Genomic DNA, 17,653 nt, shown 5'->3' with positions numbered 1-17,653 from the left:
TTAACTAAATATTTGACTTTGACCAAGATTAATATTTAGTGACCAAGCTAACAAAATACTTTGCAAGCTGAATATTTACTTGGAGCTAAATATTTAGTTCACAAACTAAATATTTAGCTAACAGGTGACATATTTAGTTTGCAAGGTAAATATTTAGGTTTGAGTTAAACAGTTAGTCCAAAAAACTAAATATTTAGCTGTTGGCAAGTGAAGTGTTTAGTTTATAAAGTAAATATTTACTTGAAGCTAAGCATTTAATTTTGAGCTAAATGTTTAGCCTGTAAAGTCAACATTTAGCTTGCAAATAAAATACTTAATTTGAAATTGTGACTTTTATAAATGAATAAAGAAAATGAACAAAAATATAACTTTGAAAAATCAACCTCCATTTTTTAATCTTATGACAGACTAAATAACTCAGATTATTGCTGTTAACTTTTGTGTAACTTTACAAATGGAACATACATAGATTAACACAGAGATGTCCAAGCTGTGGCTCGGGGGCCATTTGTGACTCTCTGGATGATTTTTTTTTTGGCCCCCCCTCCTCAAGAATGTAGAGAATTTGCAATTAATTTGAGATTTTTATAAATAAAATGTTCATAGAACAAGACAAAATGTTTTTTCTATAATCAACTTTTTTTTTTGATGAAGACGATAAACCCCAAAAAGTTGTAAAAATATTTTCCTGTCATTTAAAACAGCAACTGTTCAGCACCATGTTTACTATTTGACTACTGTGCTTTAATAAAATGTCATCAACTATAAATGTGCTAAAAAATAAATAGAATTTTCAGCTTTAGATTTTAAAAGAATTGGCCCTAATGGTACAAAATTTACATGAATATTTTAGATGAGCCACTTTTTGTTTCTGTACAAGCACAAAAAAAAAAACAATAAACATCTCGCAAAAGAAAAACAGCTGATAAACAAAAACAAATGTTAAACCTAGTACTAAATGCCGGAGTGAAGGATTTAATGAGTTAAAGTGCCTTAACTTTGTCCACCATCCAGCACAGACACTGCAGGCGTAGGAAATGGCATGCCTGAGTCTGTCTAAAGATAACAAAATCTTCTTAGCAGCTTCTCTAAAGCTCTCCGATTAACAGCTTTCACTATGTCTGTTTGTTTGCCACCGGCTGAGCACGGCACATAATCCCACATAAAACTATTACCGAGTAAACATGCAACATAGAACATGGAAAACCTGCGAGCCTTTGAAATGCAGCGAGGTGGACTCCCGAACTCTGAACTCTGAACAGCTTTCAGATTCTTCCAGTCATTATGTGGAGCTCAGCAGATCAAGTCTCGGCTTTTCGCTCTCTGTCGCAGCTTTTAATGTAACATAAACATCCTTACACACAAACTACTGACTTTAAAAACTCATACTGAGCGGTTCAGACTGTGAGAGGGAGTCGGAGAGACCCGACGTTTGCACCGGGAAAACATGCAAACGGCATGCAGGAAGTTCTCAGTCGGATCAAACCGGACTTTCTTCCTGCAGGATCAACCTGAAATCAATAACATTTTATGGTTGTGATTATTTATGTTTGTACAGCTTACTTTTTACTGCTGCATTTTTTTTAAAAATCATACTTTTTAATATAAGTCTAACTAGATTATAAAGTCTGTTTATTTTGAAACAGAAAATCCAAAAAACCAACAATACACGGATTAAGGAAATTACATCAATAAGAAAATGCAGCAAAGCCAAACTTTTCAATAAATAAATATTTTTTATGTTGTTGTTTGTGTGTTAATTTAATTTTTGTTGTTATTAATTCTCTTATCTGATTATTTATTTTGTAGATCAATACGTCTTTTTGTTAGTCTGTAATGTTTGTTCTACATACATAAATTGGCGAATAAACCAATTTATTGGTGAATAAAAAAATAAATAAAATATTTAGTTTGCTAGCTACTTATGCAAAATATTTTGACCTAAATATTTGACCTATATAACATTAATATATTGCTATTTTTTTAGCAAAAGAAAAAAAAAACATATTCTGAGTAAAAAAGAAACAAATTTTCAATAAAGGCTTGTTGGGTTGGAAATAATGATTTCAGGTTTTTATTTTAGTAACTGGTACGTTTACTGTTAACTCAAAGAAAGGAAACAAGTTTATATTAATTTAGAAACAACAACACCAATGTTTTACCCCATAAATCAGTATTTGGTGGAAGAACCAGCAGGTTTTCAGGGTTCAGTGTCGGGGGCTCTTTATTTTTTCCAACTCAAAAACCTTGTGGTGAGAACTCAGTTTTTTACTCTAGAATCAGCCGCTGCACCATAAATACCATCTCTGACACCTTGAAGCTCCTCTGAGCGCTTCATCTTAGCGAGTTTGGCCCGTGGCAGGAAACTTCCTCAGGTCTCCAGCTTAAAGGGACAGTACATCATAATCACCTCCTCATCTTCACTCACTGCCGAGCCAAGCAACCCGTCTGACGAGGACGACATGCTCCATTTGTGTTCCTGCCAGTGGATGGAGGGAGAAAAAAGCAACATGGAGGAACGGCGGGAACAGACAGGAAACAGGAGGACGTCCCAACCGTTTATGGAGGACCAAAACTGACATAATTACAAATCAAAGCAGACATATTTAGTTTTTGTTTTCCCTTTTCCTTATACATGCATTTTTGTCAAGAAATTTATATATTTTCTTTTGCGTATTCCTTATACAATCATTTGTTCATTTAAACAAGCATTTTTAAGGAAAACGCAAAAGAAAATATTTTAATTTCTTGGCAAAATTGCATGAATAAGAAAAAGGGAAATCAAAGTACATACATTTTTTGTTGAATACAAATGAGTAATGAAAAGGGAAATATATATTTTTCTCTTTTGTTTGTAATTATGTCAGGTTTGGTCCTCCATAACTTTTTAACAAGATTAAAAAACATGAGGCTGAATAGATGCAGAGGAAAACCCATAAGAAAAATCCTTTTTGAATTTTTGCATTGTAAAAACACAAAATCTGTCTAGTTTCTAGTGCAAATATCTTAATACACTTGAAATAAACAAAATTAACTTAGAAGTAGCTTTTCAGGAAGATATAGAAGCTGAAATAGTTCTAGCTCCACTAGCAGATGCTTCACTTGTAACGAGACAAAATCCACTGATACGTTTTTATTTTATTTCATCAATATTAAGGAATTACTGACCTAACTGTAGGATTACTCAAACATGCATGAACGAATCAAGGCAAAACTCCAGGTGTGTTTTTGATGAGGGAATTATGTGAAAAAGGTCAATTTTACATAAATACTGCCCATTTAAATGTGTAAAATCTAAATATTTTACCTGTACTCCTAATGACAGAAATAAAATGAATACAATTAAATTTCTTACCTAGTAATTTTTTTCCAGTTGCTAGTCCAAATATCACTAAGACAAAATGAACTTAGCAAGATATGTGAGCTTGTTTCAGGTCAATAATTCCTTAATATTAATGAAAAAGTATTTGTTCCTAATACTAGTACTGACAGATTATTTCACTTGGGGAAAAATGTCCAGCTATAAGTGAAATTATCTGCCAGTGGAACAAGTAATTTTTCATCAATATTAAGGTATTATTGATATCATGTAAGTAGCTAAAATGTCCCTTTTGAGTTAATTTGGTTTTATTTCAAGTTATTGGAAGTAGAAACTATAATGACTCGGTAAGATTTTGTTTTTACAGTGTGCAGGCAGTTCTCCAAACGCCACTGTTCAAATTTAAACCCAATTATTTTCTTTTATCTCTATTTGACCTGCTGTGAATCAAACCCTGTTTCCCAAATGATCTACTTATACTTCAGGATTTATGGTCCCTTTTCTGGTCAACGTGACCCGACCCGCCGCAGTCAGCAGATCGCCACCGCTTCGATCAATAAATCCATTTTGACTTAACTGGAGTTAATGGATAGCTAGGAGGGAGAACTGGTTAGAGACCTAAAATGAAAAATTAACTGGCTCCTGCTCCGCGTTTCTGCTGCAGCCTGACAGAAAGCAGAGGAGGAGGACAAACGTTTGAAGATTTAAACGTCTTCCAGCTAAAGCTGCATTACATAACTCACATAAAAATATTAAGTTATGGAGAATTTTTGGTATTTTAAGGACAAATATGACAATAATTCATATAAGTAGCCAAAAATAACAAAGCAAGGCAAGAGAACATTTTTCTAAATCATTTTTTCTCAATAAAAAACTTATTAAACTGTAACAAAACCTGCAGGTGAGTGTCTGTCTGGAGAAATTTGGTTAAAACATGTTTGTTTTTCATTTAGTGGGTAGAAAATCCAGAAATTTTGCTCAAGTAAGAGCAGAAATACTTCATTATAAAATTACTCAAGTAAATTTTACTTCCTGTACTTCCCAACTCTGGCTGTGACAATGTCATTATGAGACACTTCCTCCTTGAGCTACTATTGCCGTCTGAAGAAATCAGAGCAAACAACCAATCAGGGCCAGGAGGAGGGCCTTAGTGCTGCCAATCAACCTCGTGAACATGTCATTCCATGTTTTAATGGTGGAGACGCAACAAGAAAGGCGTTTATCCACCGTCATCAGTGGACATGCTAACCACAACAGGCTCTGCTATCAGAAAGAAGCGTTAGCATAGCAGAGGGTGATTGGCAGCGCTAAGACCCGCCTCCTGGCTCTGATTGGTTGTTTCTATTTAGCACTGGAAGAATTCAGAGGACCTCTTAATTTGTTTTGTTTTACAGCATACTGTCAGAACATGGTGACAGTTTCAAGAAATATGTAAAAGAAAAATATTTATTTTTAGAAACATGCAGCTTTTATTATTCCGTTTCTCCCAAAATTGTTGTCCTGAAATAAACGAACAATCTTCACTCAACTATCAGTCCTAAGGCTGGAATTTTCTCCCTTCATCACTTCATTTTGTTTTTATCCAGAGATTTATCCAGCAGCCCTAAACAACAACAGCAACAAACAATCAGCAGGTCTGAATGAGTCAATTTAACCAAACAGCTAATCACTGTTTGGTTAAATTGACTCATTTATTTCAGAAATAAAATGCTAAAATGCAGAAACAGTGAAAGAAAACTAAAAATAATAGGCTGCATGGTTTCTGCCATCCAAAAGTCTGAAACACTTTTCACTGAATCAGGAAGACAAGAAAAACGAAGCAGCAGGGAGCAGAATAAAGATTATCAGCCACTGATGAGCTGCATGGCGCGTTTACATCCCAGAGAGACGAAGAGCAGGAGGAGGAGGAGGAGGAGGAGGAACAAAGAGGAAGCGAGGGAAATTAAGGGAAAGGAATTAGACCTGAGTGCTGGGAGACCGACGGAGAGGATGCAAACCTTAGTGAAAGAGATCTGTGTTGGGAGAATTGAGGCCAATGGTGGGTGCAAAGGAAGTGGTGACAAAAGAGTGTGAAATGAAATGAAGATTTCTGTGTGGGAGAAAAGGAGGCGACCGTCATGGAGACGAGGACGTGCAAAGAAAGTACATCCTCTACATCCTGAGGTTCTTAAGGTGCCTCAATGAGATAAGAAGAATATCCACTCCTCTCCAGGGTTTCATGTAAAACCAACATAAAACACATCATGTCATTTATTTTATTAAAATATAAACACTGAAGGAGTGAGAAACTAAGTGCATAATCCAGCAGATTGTCAAACCAGCTTTAACTGGGATTAATCTTTTCTATATGATCATTTCTTAGGGCGTTGTAGATGAAACATAAAAATGAGGACAAAGTTTTCTGCAAACATGTGGAAACCTTAAGAATAATCTCAGCAATATCCTAGAAAAACAAGGACATTTCTGAGCTTCAAAAGTCGACAATTTGCGAGAAAAAAACTCAGAAACATTTAAATAAATCTCAGGAATTTCCATAAAAACTTGGAAAGTTTTGAGTTTCTAAAAGTAGCTGAAAGTAGTTGGAAAATAATGTTTTTTAATGACTTATGACAGGAACAAATGTATTCATGTGTGATTTTAATAAAATATTTACTCTGGAAACTGGATCAAAATGACTTGGTAAGATTTTGTGTTTTTGCGGCGCAAACCTTGCAGAGTTCAGTATTTACAGCAGGAAATACTGAAACACTGATCCGGAAAATGTAAATGTAAAATGTAGAATTTTCAAAACAAAGCTCACAGATAACCTTACATTAAAGAGCCTTGGTTTCCATAGAAGTCTAGATCTCAGAATTTTTTGCTAAGCATTTTGTCCCTAATTTAGCTCCGTATGTTTACTCTAACCAAAGCCTTTGGATGTTTCTGCAGATGTTGCAGCCGCAGTTCAAACCTCACAACATCCAGCAGGTGCTGCTGAGACTCTTCCAGGTATTTTATCTTGATTTTGTTCCTTAATGTCATGATGTGGAGAGGATGTGTTAGAGATTAGGTGTGTGTCCTGCCAGCCTTGTTGCTAACTTCCAGTGAACGTTTTGAGGATGGATGTGATCATGACCGTCTCCCTCAGGTGATTCCCGGACGGTCGCCGTACGGCTCGTGGGATCCGGGGCGCTGCCTGCGTTGTGCCGTGGTGGGAAACTCCGGAAACCTCCGCGGCGCCGGATACGGGGCGGCCATCGACGGGCACGACTACATCATGAGGTGAGGCGCTTTAGATCAGAAGCCAAAGGAAGGAAGATGGAGAGGAAAACAGACAGGAGTCATTAATATTCAATGTGTTTTCAGAGAAATATGTGGTTACTAAGTGGGTGGCGTACCTAAAAATGGTACTATAGTGAGAGTAGCACTGCTTCAATGTACTTGTTGTCTTGAGTAAAAGTAAAAATTAGCCACTCAAGAAATGACTCAAAAAGTATTTGGTAAAAAGACGACTCAACTACTGAGTAACTGATCAAAAACATTAATCATTTAATATTTAAACAGACCAAATTATAAACTTATGTGGAAATGTTGATATGTTAAAGACTGAAATAAGGAATAACATAATTACAAAGTAACAAAATCAGGCAAAAGAAAAGTTTTTCCAAATCTATTTCTTTCAATGTAAAATGTATAAAACTTGTATTATGTATTTTCCAGGCACAAAATGCCATTTTATAGCACAATGAAGTAATTATGTTAACTTCATTTTCTAAAGAAAATCCTTCATGTATCAAATATGACTAAAAAGAAATTTGTCTTTCTAATTTAACACCTTGAAATTGGGTCTCTGTCTCTTTAAAAATCCTTAGCGTAGTAAAAATACTCCTTAAAGTACATTTTTTCCCAAAATGTTACTTAAGTAGATAGTTAGATAGTTACTACCAAGCTGAGCTCAGGCAGCTCATGTATCTATCTGATGTTCAGTTCAGTCTCACTGTTTGACGTTGTCCTGCTCTCAGCTCTCTGATTGGCTGACAGTGGTCACCTGACCTGCATGTTTGCCACAAAGAGCGTTATGTCCTGAAAGCTTTCATTCAGATGAAAACTGAGGCACAGAAGGCTTTCTGTTGCACTGATTGTTCTGGAAAATCAGACTCTGATTCATGGTGTTTCATGATGTTTGAATTAATAACATGCTAAAAATGCAAGATCAGTCCTTTAAAAGAAAACTTCTGCTCCAACAGCTGTAGAAACGGCTGTTTTTAAAGGTGACCTTTAGAAAAGTCACCCAAAAGTTTGGACACACAGTTGTGTCCAAACTTTTGGTCTGTACTGCATAAAGCTTCCTCTAACAGGGGGGGATAGGTCTTAAATAAAACATGTTCATTAGTTTTTACGCACAAACTGATTCTTAGATAATGAGATTTTATTCTGCTTTAGTTCTGCCTACTTTGAGCTCCATTCAGAATGAGCTGCTTTAGGACCACCGTCACTTTAAATCCAGATTAGCCTCTGCTGGCCACGCCCCCAAGTCAATGTTTACCTTCGCACATGAAAATGACTGCAACTAGATGCACAATTATCCAACTGTACATCTTTGAAAAACATTAGTAGAGCCTCCTGCACAAACAACAAGAATGCAGTAAGTGGTTTCTGGATGGTAAGCCAACAAAACTATTATCTTTTCCAGCAGCCATTGTACAACACATACAGCAGTAAAATCAGCTGACCAAACATGCTGGAGCCCCCTTTGGGTTTTTCTGTAATGGCGCAGTGAGATTCAATATTCAGGAGGTTTTTGAAATTGCTCATTTTCCAGACACCAAAAATCATTAACTTATTGCCAAAAAACATTTGGCTGTGCTTTTTGTTGTTTGTTTTTTTAGAGCTTGAGTTGTTTTTAAAAGCAGTAGAAACCCAAAAGGAAGTGTGAAAACATACAAAATGTCAATTTTGCATAACAACTCCCTGCATCATGTTGGTAAAATATTTGAGCATTAGCTTCCGATAAATACATAGAACTGTGTTAAACCAACATCCTGTGTTGGTTTTACATCTTAGCATTAGCTTCTACTTAATACCATGTTGGTTTGACACTTTTGCGCTAGCTTCTGCTAAATGTAATGATTGCATAATGCTTTAGCATCAGCTTCAGCTAATCTCATGTTGATTTAATGCTTTAGCATCAGCTTCAGCTATACACCATGTTGGTATAAATGAGCAGTGCCCTCACCCTCTCATCAATTATAGATTGACCTTTGACCCAATGAGGTTATTTTGTCTATTTCCAGCTGAATGGTATTTCTGTCAAGAACACAATGGTTGTTCTTCTGTTGGTGCCAGTTGCCAACTGGAGCATCAAACAGTAGGAATGGGAGTCTGAACATGCAAATTAGTGTTTGGTTAACCTTCTGAATCTCCTCAAGAAGCTTGTCTCACAGAGAGTGAGGTCAAACACAACGTTTGTTTACATCAGCTGGGTCTGAAAGCACTCAGCCATTTTAATTTGCTCTGGGGTTAAATAGCAGCACAAGCAGCTGGTATTTTGTGTTATTAGGATCAATTACAGCTGGATCCTCTCTGGATCTGCGTGGGCAGCTTTCATCTTTTCTTTTCGCTGGTTGGGATTTGTTGTTCATTTGTCTTCTGAGCTTCAGCTCGGCCACAGCACTCCACCAACCACACGCCTCAGTTCGCTCCAGCTCTCTGCACAATCATCTCTTTTGTTCCTAGTATATCTGGGAGTGCGCTCGGTGCAAGCTTTATATTCCTAACTTTAGCTCCCCCTGCTCAGACAAAAATATTCTTCCTGCAGACAGTGACTCACATCCAGGGCTTTGTGAACGCCGTCTCCTGTCAGCAGACAGAGCGGAGCGACTCAGAGGCAGACAGATGTCATGCTGGGGAAAATATTCCTGTTTCTGTGGATCTACTGTTGGAAAACAGTGAGAGCTCCAAAACTAACAGTAACTCAGTCCAAACTCTCTATGGAGGAGTTTGGACGTTTCTGTACAATTTGTGGTATTTAATAAATGTCCACTGTTTCTTTCCTTCCCCTTAAAGTTTCATATTCCTGTTTAGAGATGCTACATTATTTTTTTTTTTATAAAAGTCTATTTCAGGAAATTTATTGTCATTCCTAAAGAATCACATTTTTGATCTGTTGAAATTTTAACATAAAGAAATCATAAAACCTTTGCTGAAAAGAAGATGGATATATATGCTTCCCCCTGTGGGATGTTGAAATTTATCTAAAATGACAAAACAAAATACATCTAAAAGATTCTGTCATGGGATGTCAGTTTAATACAATAAAAAGCTGCTTAGACCATAATTATTAAAGAATTATCAAATTTATGTTTAAAAACACAAATCAGATTTTTTTTTTCACACCAGTCTGACTTTTCAGCCCCAAATATTCACATTTTTCTCTCTTCTACATATGTGAGACTAAATGGGATATCAATCAGATTGTTTTTAAGGGATCGCTGTCAGAATGGTCGAGTCGCATTTTGTCCAGTGTTTACGTCATCGACATGAGACCTGCGTCATAATTCTGCACCAAAAGGAGCCAAACGAAATAAATCAGGATATAAACACATCACATAATTTTTCAAAACGTTTTTGCGCCAGGTGGTTTGTCAGCCATATCGAAACACTCTTTTCGCGTCACGCGAGTCACGTGATCAAGAGCCGGTTGTTACGGTTACTACTGGCGGAAACGATAAAATAAGACGACAGGAAGTGGTAGGAGGATGATTTTGTTCTGAAGTCTCTCAGCATCACAGAGTTCTTAACAAGGTGTGTGTAATTCCAATGTGTTCTTTCCAAATCGCAAACTACAATTTTACCAAATGGCTTGTCGGCCCTCTCCTCTGATTGGCTGATAGATGATGAGCACGAGCGCCATGGAGGAATTATGAATATAATTCGTAACTGTTTACATCCGTCGCTGCCTTGATTTTTAGTAACTCATTACGTGAACAAGCTTATTCTAGTGTGAATTTAATTTTATTTCTGATTTAATGGAAACACCGCAATTACGAAACTCTGTTTTTTAGACATTAGCTGAATACAAACAAAGATTTGCTCACATTTGTAATAGAAACTCAGCTACTGAAGCATAATATAAGTGAAAATAAGACTAATATTCCCTGTAACCACCATGAATGCGTGTGCAGCTGTGAGTGAAAGCCTGCTGATGCCTGCAGGAGCTTTAGTTAATTTTGCACTTCTAGATTTTTAGCTGTGATTACATATTTGCACTGCAGTAAAACATCTCTTCTATTTTTACACTGCATGACAAGCAGTTTTATTGTTTTGTGGTAGCAGGTGCAGAAAGATGTCTTCAATGATAAATACCTTTAAAACACAGCCAGATGTAGCTGCACACATCAGACAGCTCAGACTTATTGCTGTTTTTCTCAGCAGAACAAATTTATCTTAGGTTTGCTTACATGCATGTTTCCTCCACTAAGCGTCCTGTTGAAGACTGCAGCATATTTTCACATAGTTTCCTAGTTTTTATATGCTACTTATTTGTTTTTATTAATTTTCATTCTTTGTGTAGACCTTACTTTACTGCTGAAAATATGTCTCCATAGGGACTCATGAAGAATTTGTTTTTATGCTCTTAACGTTGCGAGGGCTTACATGGCTGCAAAAAACCCGCAACATGTCAGTTTTTTTAATCAGAAACTGGGTAAGTCCATAAGTAAATGGGACCCAATATGCAAAATTCATGTCTTACTTCAATTTTGGTCTGAATTACTTGTAAAAACAGCCTTAGCTCTTAAAAACAAACAAAAACAATAAATTAATGCTTTTTGGTGTCTGAAAAATGAACCGTTTCAAATGTAATTTCACAATTCAGCAAGTATTGCAGCAAACCTAGCAACCCTAGCAGAGTTCCGCCGTTACCTAGCAACCCCAGCAGAGTTCCGCCGTTACCTAACAACCCCAGCAGAGTTCCACCGTTACCTAGTAACCCAAGCAGAGCTCCAGCACGTTTGGTCAGCTGGTTTTACTGCTGTATGTGCTGCATGGTGGCTGCTGGAAAAGATAAGAGTTTTGCTGTTGACTTATTGTCCAGAAAACACTTGCTGCAATCTTCTTGGTTGTGCAGGAGGCTCCACTTTGGTCTTTCAAAGATGTATTTCACATGTGATTTTAAATGTTGAGTTGAGGGGGTGTGGCCAGCAGCAGCTTATTTGGATTTAAAGTGACAAGAGGCCCTAAAACAGCCAAAGTCTCATTACCTAAGGATGATTTTGTGCATAAAATGTATTGAACATGTTTTGTGGAACCCATAGATTCATCCTAACCTGTTCAGGGAAGCATAAAAGGTCACCTTTATAGCCAAAGGTGGTTTGAGAAACTCCCCTGATGCTCCTCTTTTCCTCTGTCTCCCGCAGAATAAATCTGGCCCCCACTGTGGGCTACGAGGACGACGCCGGCAGACACACCACGCACCACTTCATGTACCCGGAGAGCGCCAAAAACCTGCTGACCAACGTCAGCTTTGTCCTAGTTCCCTTCAAAACGCTGGACCTGGTCTGGATCACCAGCGCTCTGTCCACTGGCCAGATCCGATTGTAAGCATCACAGATGTGCATGAGCCTGGATTAATAAAACAAACAGGACGGCCTCCGTTAGCGGTCAGGGCGCAGTAAACACAGACACACGTCTGTTTGCACTGAGAGGCTGCGAAGAGGCTGAGAGATTAGCGATCTGTCAATCATCCAGTAATCAAATAAAGTTTATCTCTCTGTGTGGTTTCTCTCTCTGCAGCACTTACGCTCCAGTGAAGCAATTCCTCCGTGTGGATAAAGACAAGGTTCGTCTGGCCATTTCGACAAAGTGACCCTGCCCCAGCGATAAACCCCCTTCCACATTGTCGACGAGGGATTACAAACCCTGCCTTTGTTGTCACTAATCTCCAGCTCGTGGTTTAATCTGTAAAATAAATAAACAAACTCCTCTTTGCGTGGAGGAGCTGAAGCATCTTCGCCCCAGTCAGACTCGCAGCATCTTTGAGAGTGACCTAGAAATAAATAATTTGAGGATTTACTCCTGCACTGTGCAGCTCTGAGCAATCTAAAGCTCCTTCTGTTGGGACTCAGTATCACCAGGAGGCCGCAGAACATTTTCTAATCACCTTTTATCTTGTGGCTGCAACCAACAGTTAAATTAGCAATCAATTATTTAGATGATTAATCAATTAATCAGATAAAAAGAATTGACATATTCTGCAACTTATTCATTTAATCCACATAAGCTTTTTAGAAATACACAAATGTGTAAATAAATAATTTAATTTCTTTTGTAAATAAGAAAATAAACATTTTATTGCCTAAAATGCAATAACAGAAAATTACTTGGGTGAACTAATTTTTGCATTAATAATCAGAGAGCAAAATATGCTTAACAGGAGGTTTTGTTTTTTACAGGATTCAAACCAGATGAAACTAAAATATTTATTTTTTATTATCTTAAATTCAAAATGTCTGTTTTTTTGTAGAGTTTTTGCTTTATTACTGGTCAGAGTATTTCAACAAATGGCCTTTTTTGAGTCTGTGTGCTCCTGTTAACAATTAATCGATCGCTAAATTAGTTGACAATTAGTTCAGTAATTGATTAATCAAGATTAATGCAATTAATCGTCCCAATCCTACTTTTAGTCCATTGACTGTTATTCTAATTGTGTCACATTTATCCATTAGCTCTTTATCTCAAATTAATTTGTGTTTAGTTAGCTTAGCTTTGTTTAGTGTATCTTTTTTAAACATTTTTTAAACGTTCAACTTGATTTAATCACCTCTTTTTATCCCATATGTCTTTTTTTGTATCGCGGTGCTTTTCTGTCTGCCAAAGTTTGAGTTGTGCACTGACAGTTTCATCGTGTTGCTGACTAGCGGCTAATATATCCCAGTTAGCTCGCTAGCTAGCTAGCTATTTTGCGTCCACCGTGGGTAAGTCCAGATGGATCCCCAATCATTCTCTGTATTAGTAATTTTTTCGGTCGGAAATTTAATTCAAAGTGGAATTAAAAAGGTCTTAAATTTGATTTGTGGAAACATGCAGATATTGTGGTTTAAGAAAGTTTCAAACAATTAAAGTCACAGGAAGCAAAACAGTCAGAAATGAAAACTAGATCAGGATTTTCTAAGTGGCCTGTTTACATATTTCAGGTTCAGATCTTCAATCCGGCTTTCTTTAAATACATCCATGACCGCTGGACCAGGCATCATGGCCGATACCCTTCCACTGGGATGCTGGTCCTGTTTTTCGCTCTTCATGTCTGCGACGAGGTCAGTTCTTCCTTTTTCTCTCTTTCTCATTTATAATTCATCCAGGTTCAACATTTCTCCATCCTGATCCTGACGTTGCACTTCCAGGTGAACGTGTTCGGCTTCGGCGCCGACAGCCGAGGAAACTGGCACCACTACTGGGAGCAGAACCGGTACTCCGGAGAGTTCAGGAAGACGGGCGTCCACGATGCGGACTTCGAAGCTCAGATCATCGAGCAGCTGGCCAAGGCCGGAAAAATCACAGTGTTCACTGGGAAATGACCGGAAAAACGTTGATGAAAATAACGGACGCCAGTTTGGATTCAAGTTGGAATAAAAGCAAACTAATTTTACCGATGGGGTTCGACGAGCGAAACATTTCCCCTTTGGGACTCCTCGAGACTCCAATGAGTCTGAAAGGTAAAAAACCTGTCACCTTTGTTGAGGAAAACAGGAAATCATGGCGGAACAAGGATTAATCAGGATTATTAAACCCTGACACAAACTATCTTTCACACCCATTCTGCATCTCGGAGGTCGTCGTGTGACTTTGTTTTCCAGCTGTGTGGGAATATTTTGCTGACAAAGAGCTGTCCTTTAGAATCAAGATCGTCTTTGATTTGCCTTAAATTCTCTTTGAGGTGAAACATCCCTGGCACCGCCACACAGCTGCCGTCGTAAGGTCTTCACAAAGCGGCCGATGGCTCGCTAAACAGCGATGAGAGCGGCTTTATCGGATTCGACTTTTCCTCACGAAGCTTCCCGACTCTTGTGTTCACAGAAACACTTCAGAATTTCAGCTTCTGGAGACTCTGATAGAGGAAGCCATCTTGGCTGCGTTCTGGTCCGGTCCGGTCCATCAGGGTTTGATTTGGAAGATCTTTGCTCAAATGTTGCTTACAGGCCATATTATGACCCTATGACGCCTTCATTGACCACTCGACCCAGTCCCGGCTCGGCCCTTCAGGAGGCGGAGCCAGCCAGCGCCTTAGCCTTCACCTCTGATGGTGACGTTTGTTTGATTTCTTAGATTTATGCTCAAACTGGATTTTCTTTCCACTTCTTCCGTCGCCATTGTGTGTGTTACCCATCATCATGAAGAAAACAACAAAATAAGTAGATTTGTGTTTGAATGTCAGGATCCTGAAAGAGAAATGCGTTTTGAAATTCCACCAGAAACAAAGTTTTTTTTTTTTCTACAGGCTTCTTTAGGTTTCAGTTTTTTTTTTAATCAGACACGTTTCAACTGATATGACCAAAGTAAATACAAGAAGCAGTTTTGAAATAATGTTTTCATTTATTAATGAAAGGATCTCTAAAACTATCTGGTTGAAACCTGAACACGACTGTTTGTGGCAACAATGTCAGAGTTTCGCCTTGCTGCGGAAAAACTTGGGTTTTAAATTCAGAAACATTGGAGGGTTTTCAAGCTTGTTGCTATGGTGATAAAATAAGTTTTTTTTAGTAAATGTGAGATATGTCTTTGTGCTGCGTTTGGTCAGCAGTAGTTTGGGCCTTACAGGTTTCTCACAGACGCCGTTTTTCTCTTTCATTAGCTGCGTTTCCATTAAACCTGTAATGGGAATTACATAAATAAGTTTGCTTATTGCAGACACGCCAATTTTGATAAAAAAATTTCAGTTAGGATTAGATGTTTTGTTTGGCTGCATTGAAATTAGACAAAACCAACTTATTAGTAACTTGTTATATCTTGCTAAAAAGTTACTAATTTGGTTTTGTCTTTATTCAAGTGTGCTAAAATATTTGCATTTGAAACTAGGCCAAAATTACTTGGTAGGATTTTGTGTTTTTGCAGTATGGGATGGTTCTCCTTTCATTTTTCCCTTTATTCTACTCATATCTATTAAAGTTGGGCCTGGATAAATGTTTTTCCTCTTTAATAAATGAAATTATCATTTGTAAAACTGCATTTTGTATTGACTCATATCTTCAATACAAAAATTTGTGGGGAAAAAAAATAAAAAAGAAATCTTAGACAAAGAAAGGAAAAGGAACAGTGTGGCTTTCACTTCCCAAAACATCCAATTTCTGTTTGTGTGACCGAGAGATGAGGAATTAAACTTTGTAATATGTTTTTGTTCTGTTTCCTGCGTTGTGCAGGCTCACACGGACAGATGACAGCGGCCGTGTTATGTTGTATTTTACTGTAACTCAACGTCCTCCTGGTGTTTTCTCTTCCACACCAGGTTTTCTTAGAGGCTGGACTGGTGTTAACAGCTGAATCCCGTCATATTGTTTGTTTCCTGCGTCTTGTCACTTGCTTTCGTGCCTTGTTCGGCTGCTGGACGACTGGCGCCCGCAGCCGCTTCATCAGCGACGCACACTTTCCGTTGTTAGTCTCGCTCACATACACACGTCTAGCTGAGTGCTGTGCCTTCTGAGCTGAACGGTTACACGCGAACGCACCACATGACGTCACACTCTGCCTTCTTCTCTGTCGCCTGTTGTTGCTAATGGAGACGATGTGAACTCTTACCACGGTCCGTACAAAACTCCTGATTCGGTCTTTGATTTTTCCTTCCAGGCTGCCAGATTTTTTTAAAAGTATTTATTAAAATTTCCAGTATTTAAAAAAGTCGTCTTATTTTTGAAGCATTCAAGCAAAAGAAAAAAAAATACTTCCGAACTCTTCCGAAACATTTGCAAAATGACATTTTGCAAATGTTTCTTCGCAAAAAAGCAAAGAAACATTTAATCTTATCACTTAATTTTGCTTCACCTTCTGGGGTTACACTGACTAACCTGGGTACAGCTAGCCTACGTTTTCTTAATTTTAGATTAGCTTAGTTTCAGTTTAGGTTAGCTTAGTTTTGATTAACTTACCATTGGTGAAGTTGTGCTTACATAAACCTAACTTAAATAAGAGCCGATTTAAGTATAATCCACTATATTTTTGTTGAATTTAGAATAGTGTAGCAGCCTATTTATGCTTTCTTAGCTAGCTTAACTTGTTTTGCCCAACTATGTTTTATTAGCTAATTTTTGCTTAGCTTAGCCTACCTTGAGCTAAGCTACGCTTACACTGGCAAAGTGTTTAGCCAAGGTTTCCAAAATATACCTTAGCTTAGCTATAAACTCACTGTATTATTGAATTGTCATGACTATCTACAATGAAGACACTGAAACAGCAAAAAGAAGCTAAAACCTGTAAGAAAAACATTGAAAAACTTTTAAAAAGTGTGGGAAAATATTGATCAGAACTGATCTTGGAAGAATCAAAGGAAGGAACTCAAGGGCTGAATCAGGATTTTTCAAATGGATTTTAAATGTGTGTTTTCTTTTTGTCATTATGCAGTATATTAAGATACTGCAACAGAGATGGTCTTATTTCTGACATAGTAAAAATAAGGCCATTGTAGATAGAAAAAGAGTAAATTTCCTCCCAAAAAATGTATTTGAAATTTTTAGATAAATTTCAAATCTTATTGCAAAAACCATGGAATTTTGAGCTTAAAAACTAAAAAAATTTAAATGAAAAAACATTCTCAAACTTCTATTTGAAAAGTTAAAAAAAAAATTTACATTTGGAAATATTCTTACTTTCGATGTTTAAAAAATTTCTAATACATTTTTGATTGCAAAATTTTAGTTTTCCCTTGCAAATTTTCAACGTTTTTTCATCTAGAAAATTCCTGAAATTAATCTCAAAATTTCAGTTGTGTCTTTAAATTTTAAAATTCTGGAGCTCACTTTTTTTCCCGAAAATTTGAGATTAGTGTCGAAATTTGAGTTTTTCTCTTTCAACTTTTTTACTTTCGGAGCGCAGAAATTTAGAAGTTTTTTTTCTAGAAATTTTCTAAGATTAATCTGAAAATGTGTGAGTTGTACTCCTTTTTTCCGTCTATAATGGCACTAGTTTGTACATCAGTAGGGACTTCAGATTAAAATAGAAACATCTGAACTCAATGTTGGCTCTCCTTCAGCTTCATAATGAAAGTGTTAATTATTCATGACCTCCATGCAGACTTTGAACAACAGAACTCGTTTCTCTGCTAAGGAACCATCTTGAGCTGCGGCTGCTGCTCCTCATCAGCTGCAGCCC

The 17,653-nt window shown here is 37.3% G+C and overlaps 1 protein-coding gene across 1 annotated transcript in view; it reads left to right on the top strand.

Annotated features, from left to right (window-relative positions):
* The window catches only part of st3gal2 (ST3 beta-galactoside alpha-2,3-sialyltransferase 2), a 50,995-nt gene extending 36,485 nt beyond the window's left edge, over positions 1-14,510 (top strand). The window contains exons 3-8 of the mRNA XM_044125843.1: positions 6,248-6,307; positions 6,447-6,580; positions 11,716-11,895; positions 12,092-12,137; positions 13,492-13,611; positions 13,699-14,510. Coding sequence (XP_043981778.1) covers positions 6,248-6,307; positions 6,447-6,580; positions 11,716-11,895; positions 12,092-12,137; positions 13,492-13,611; positions 13,699-13,872 — 714 coding nt within the window. The 3' untranslated portion in view covers positions 13,873-14,510. The remainder of the gene's footprint in view (positions 1-6,247; positions 6,308-6,446; positions 6,581-11,715; positions 11,896-12,091; positions 12,138-13,491; positions 13,612-13,698) is intronic.
* Positions 14,511-17,653: the final 3,143 nt, after the last annotated feature.

This window comes from Gambusia affinis, linkage group LG08 (genome assembly GCF_019740435.1).
Source record: "Gambusia affinis linkage group LG08, SWU_Gaff_1.0, whole genome shotgun sequence".
In the NCBI taxonomy this organism is placed as follows: domain Eukaryota; kingdom Metazoa; phylum Chordata; class Actinopteri; order Cyprinodontiformes; family Poeciliidae; genus Gambusia; species Gambusia affinis.
This window is presented reverse-complemented; position numbering and strand designations above follow the sequence as displayed.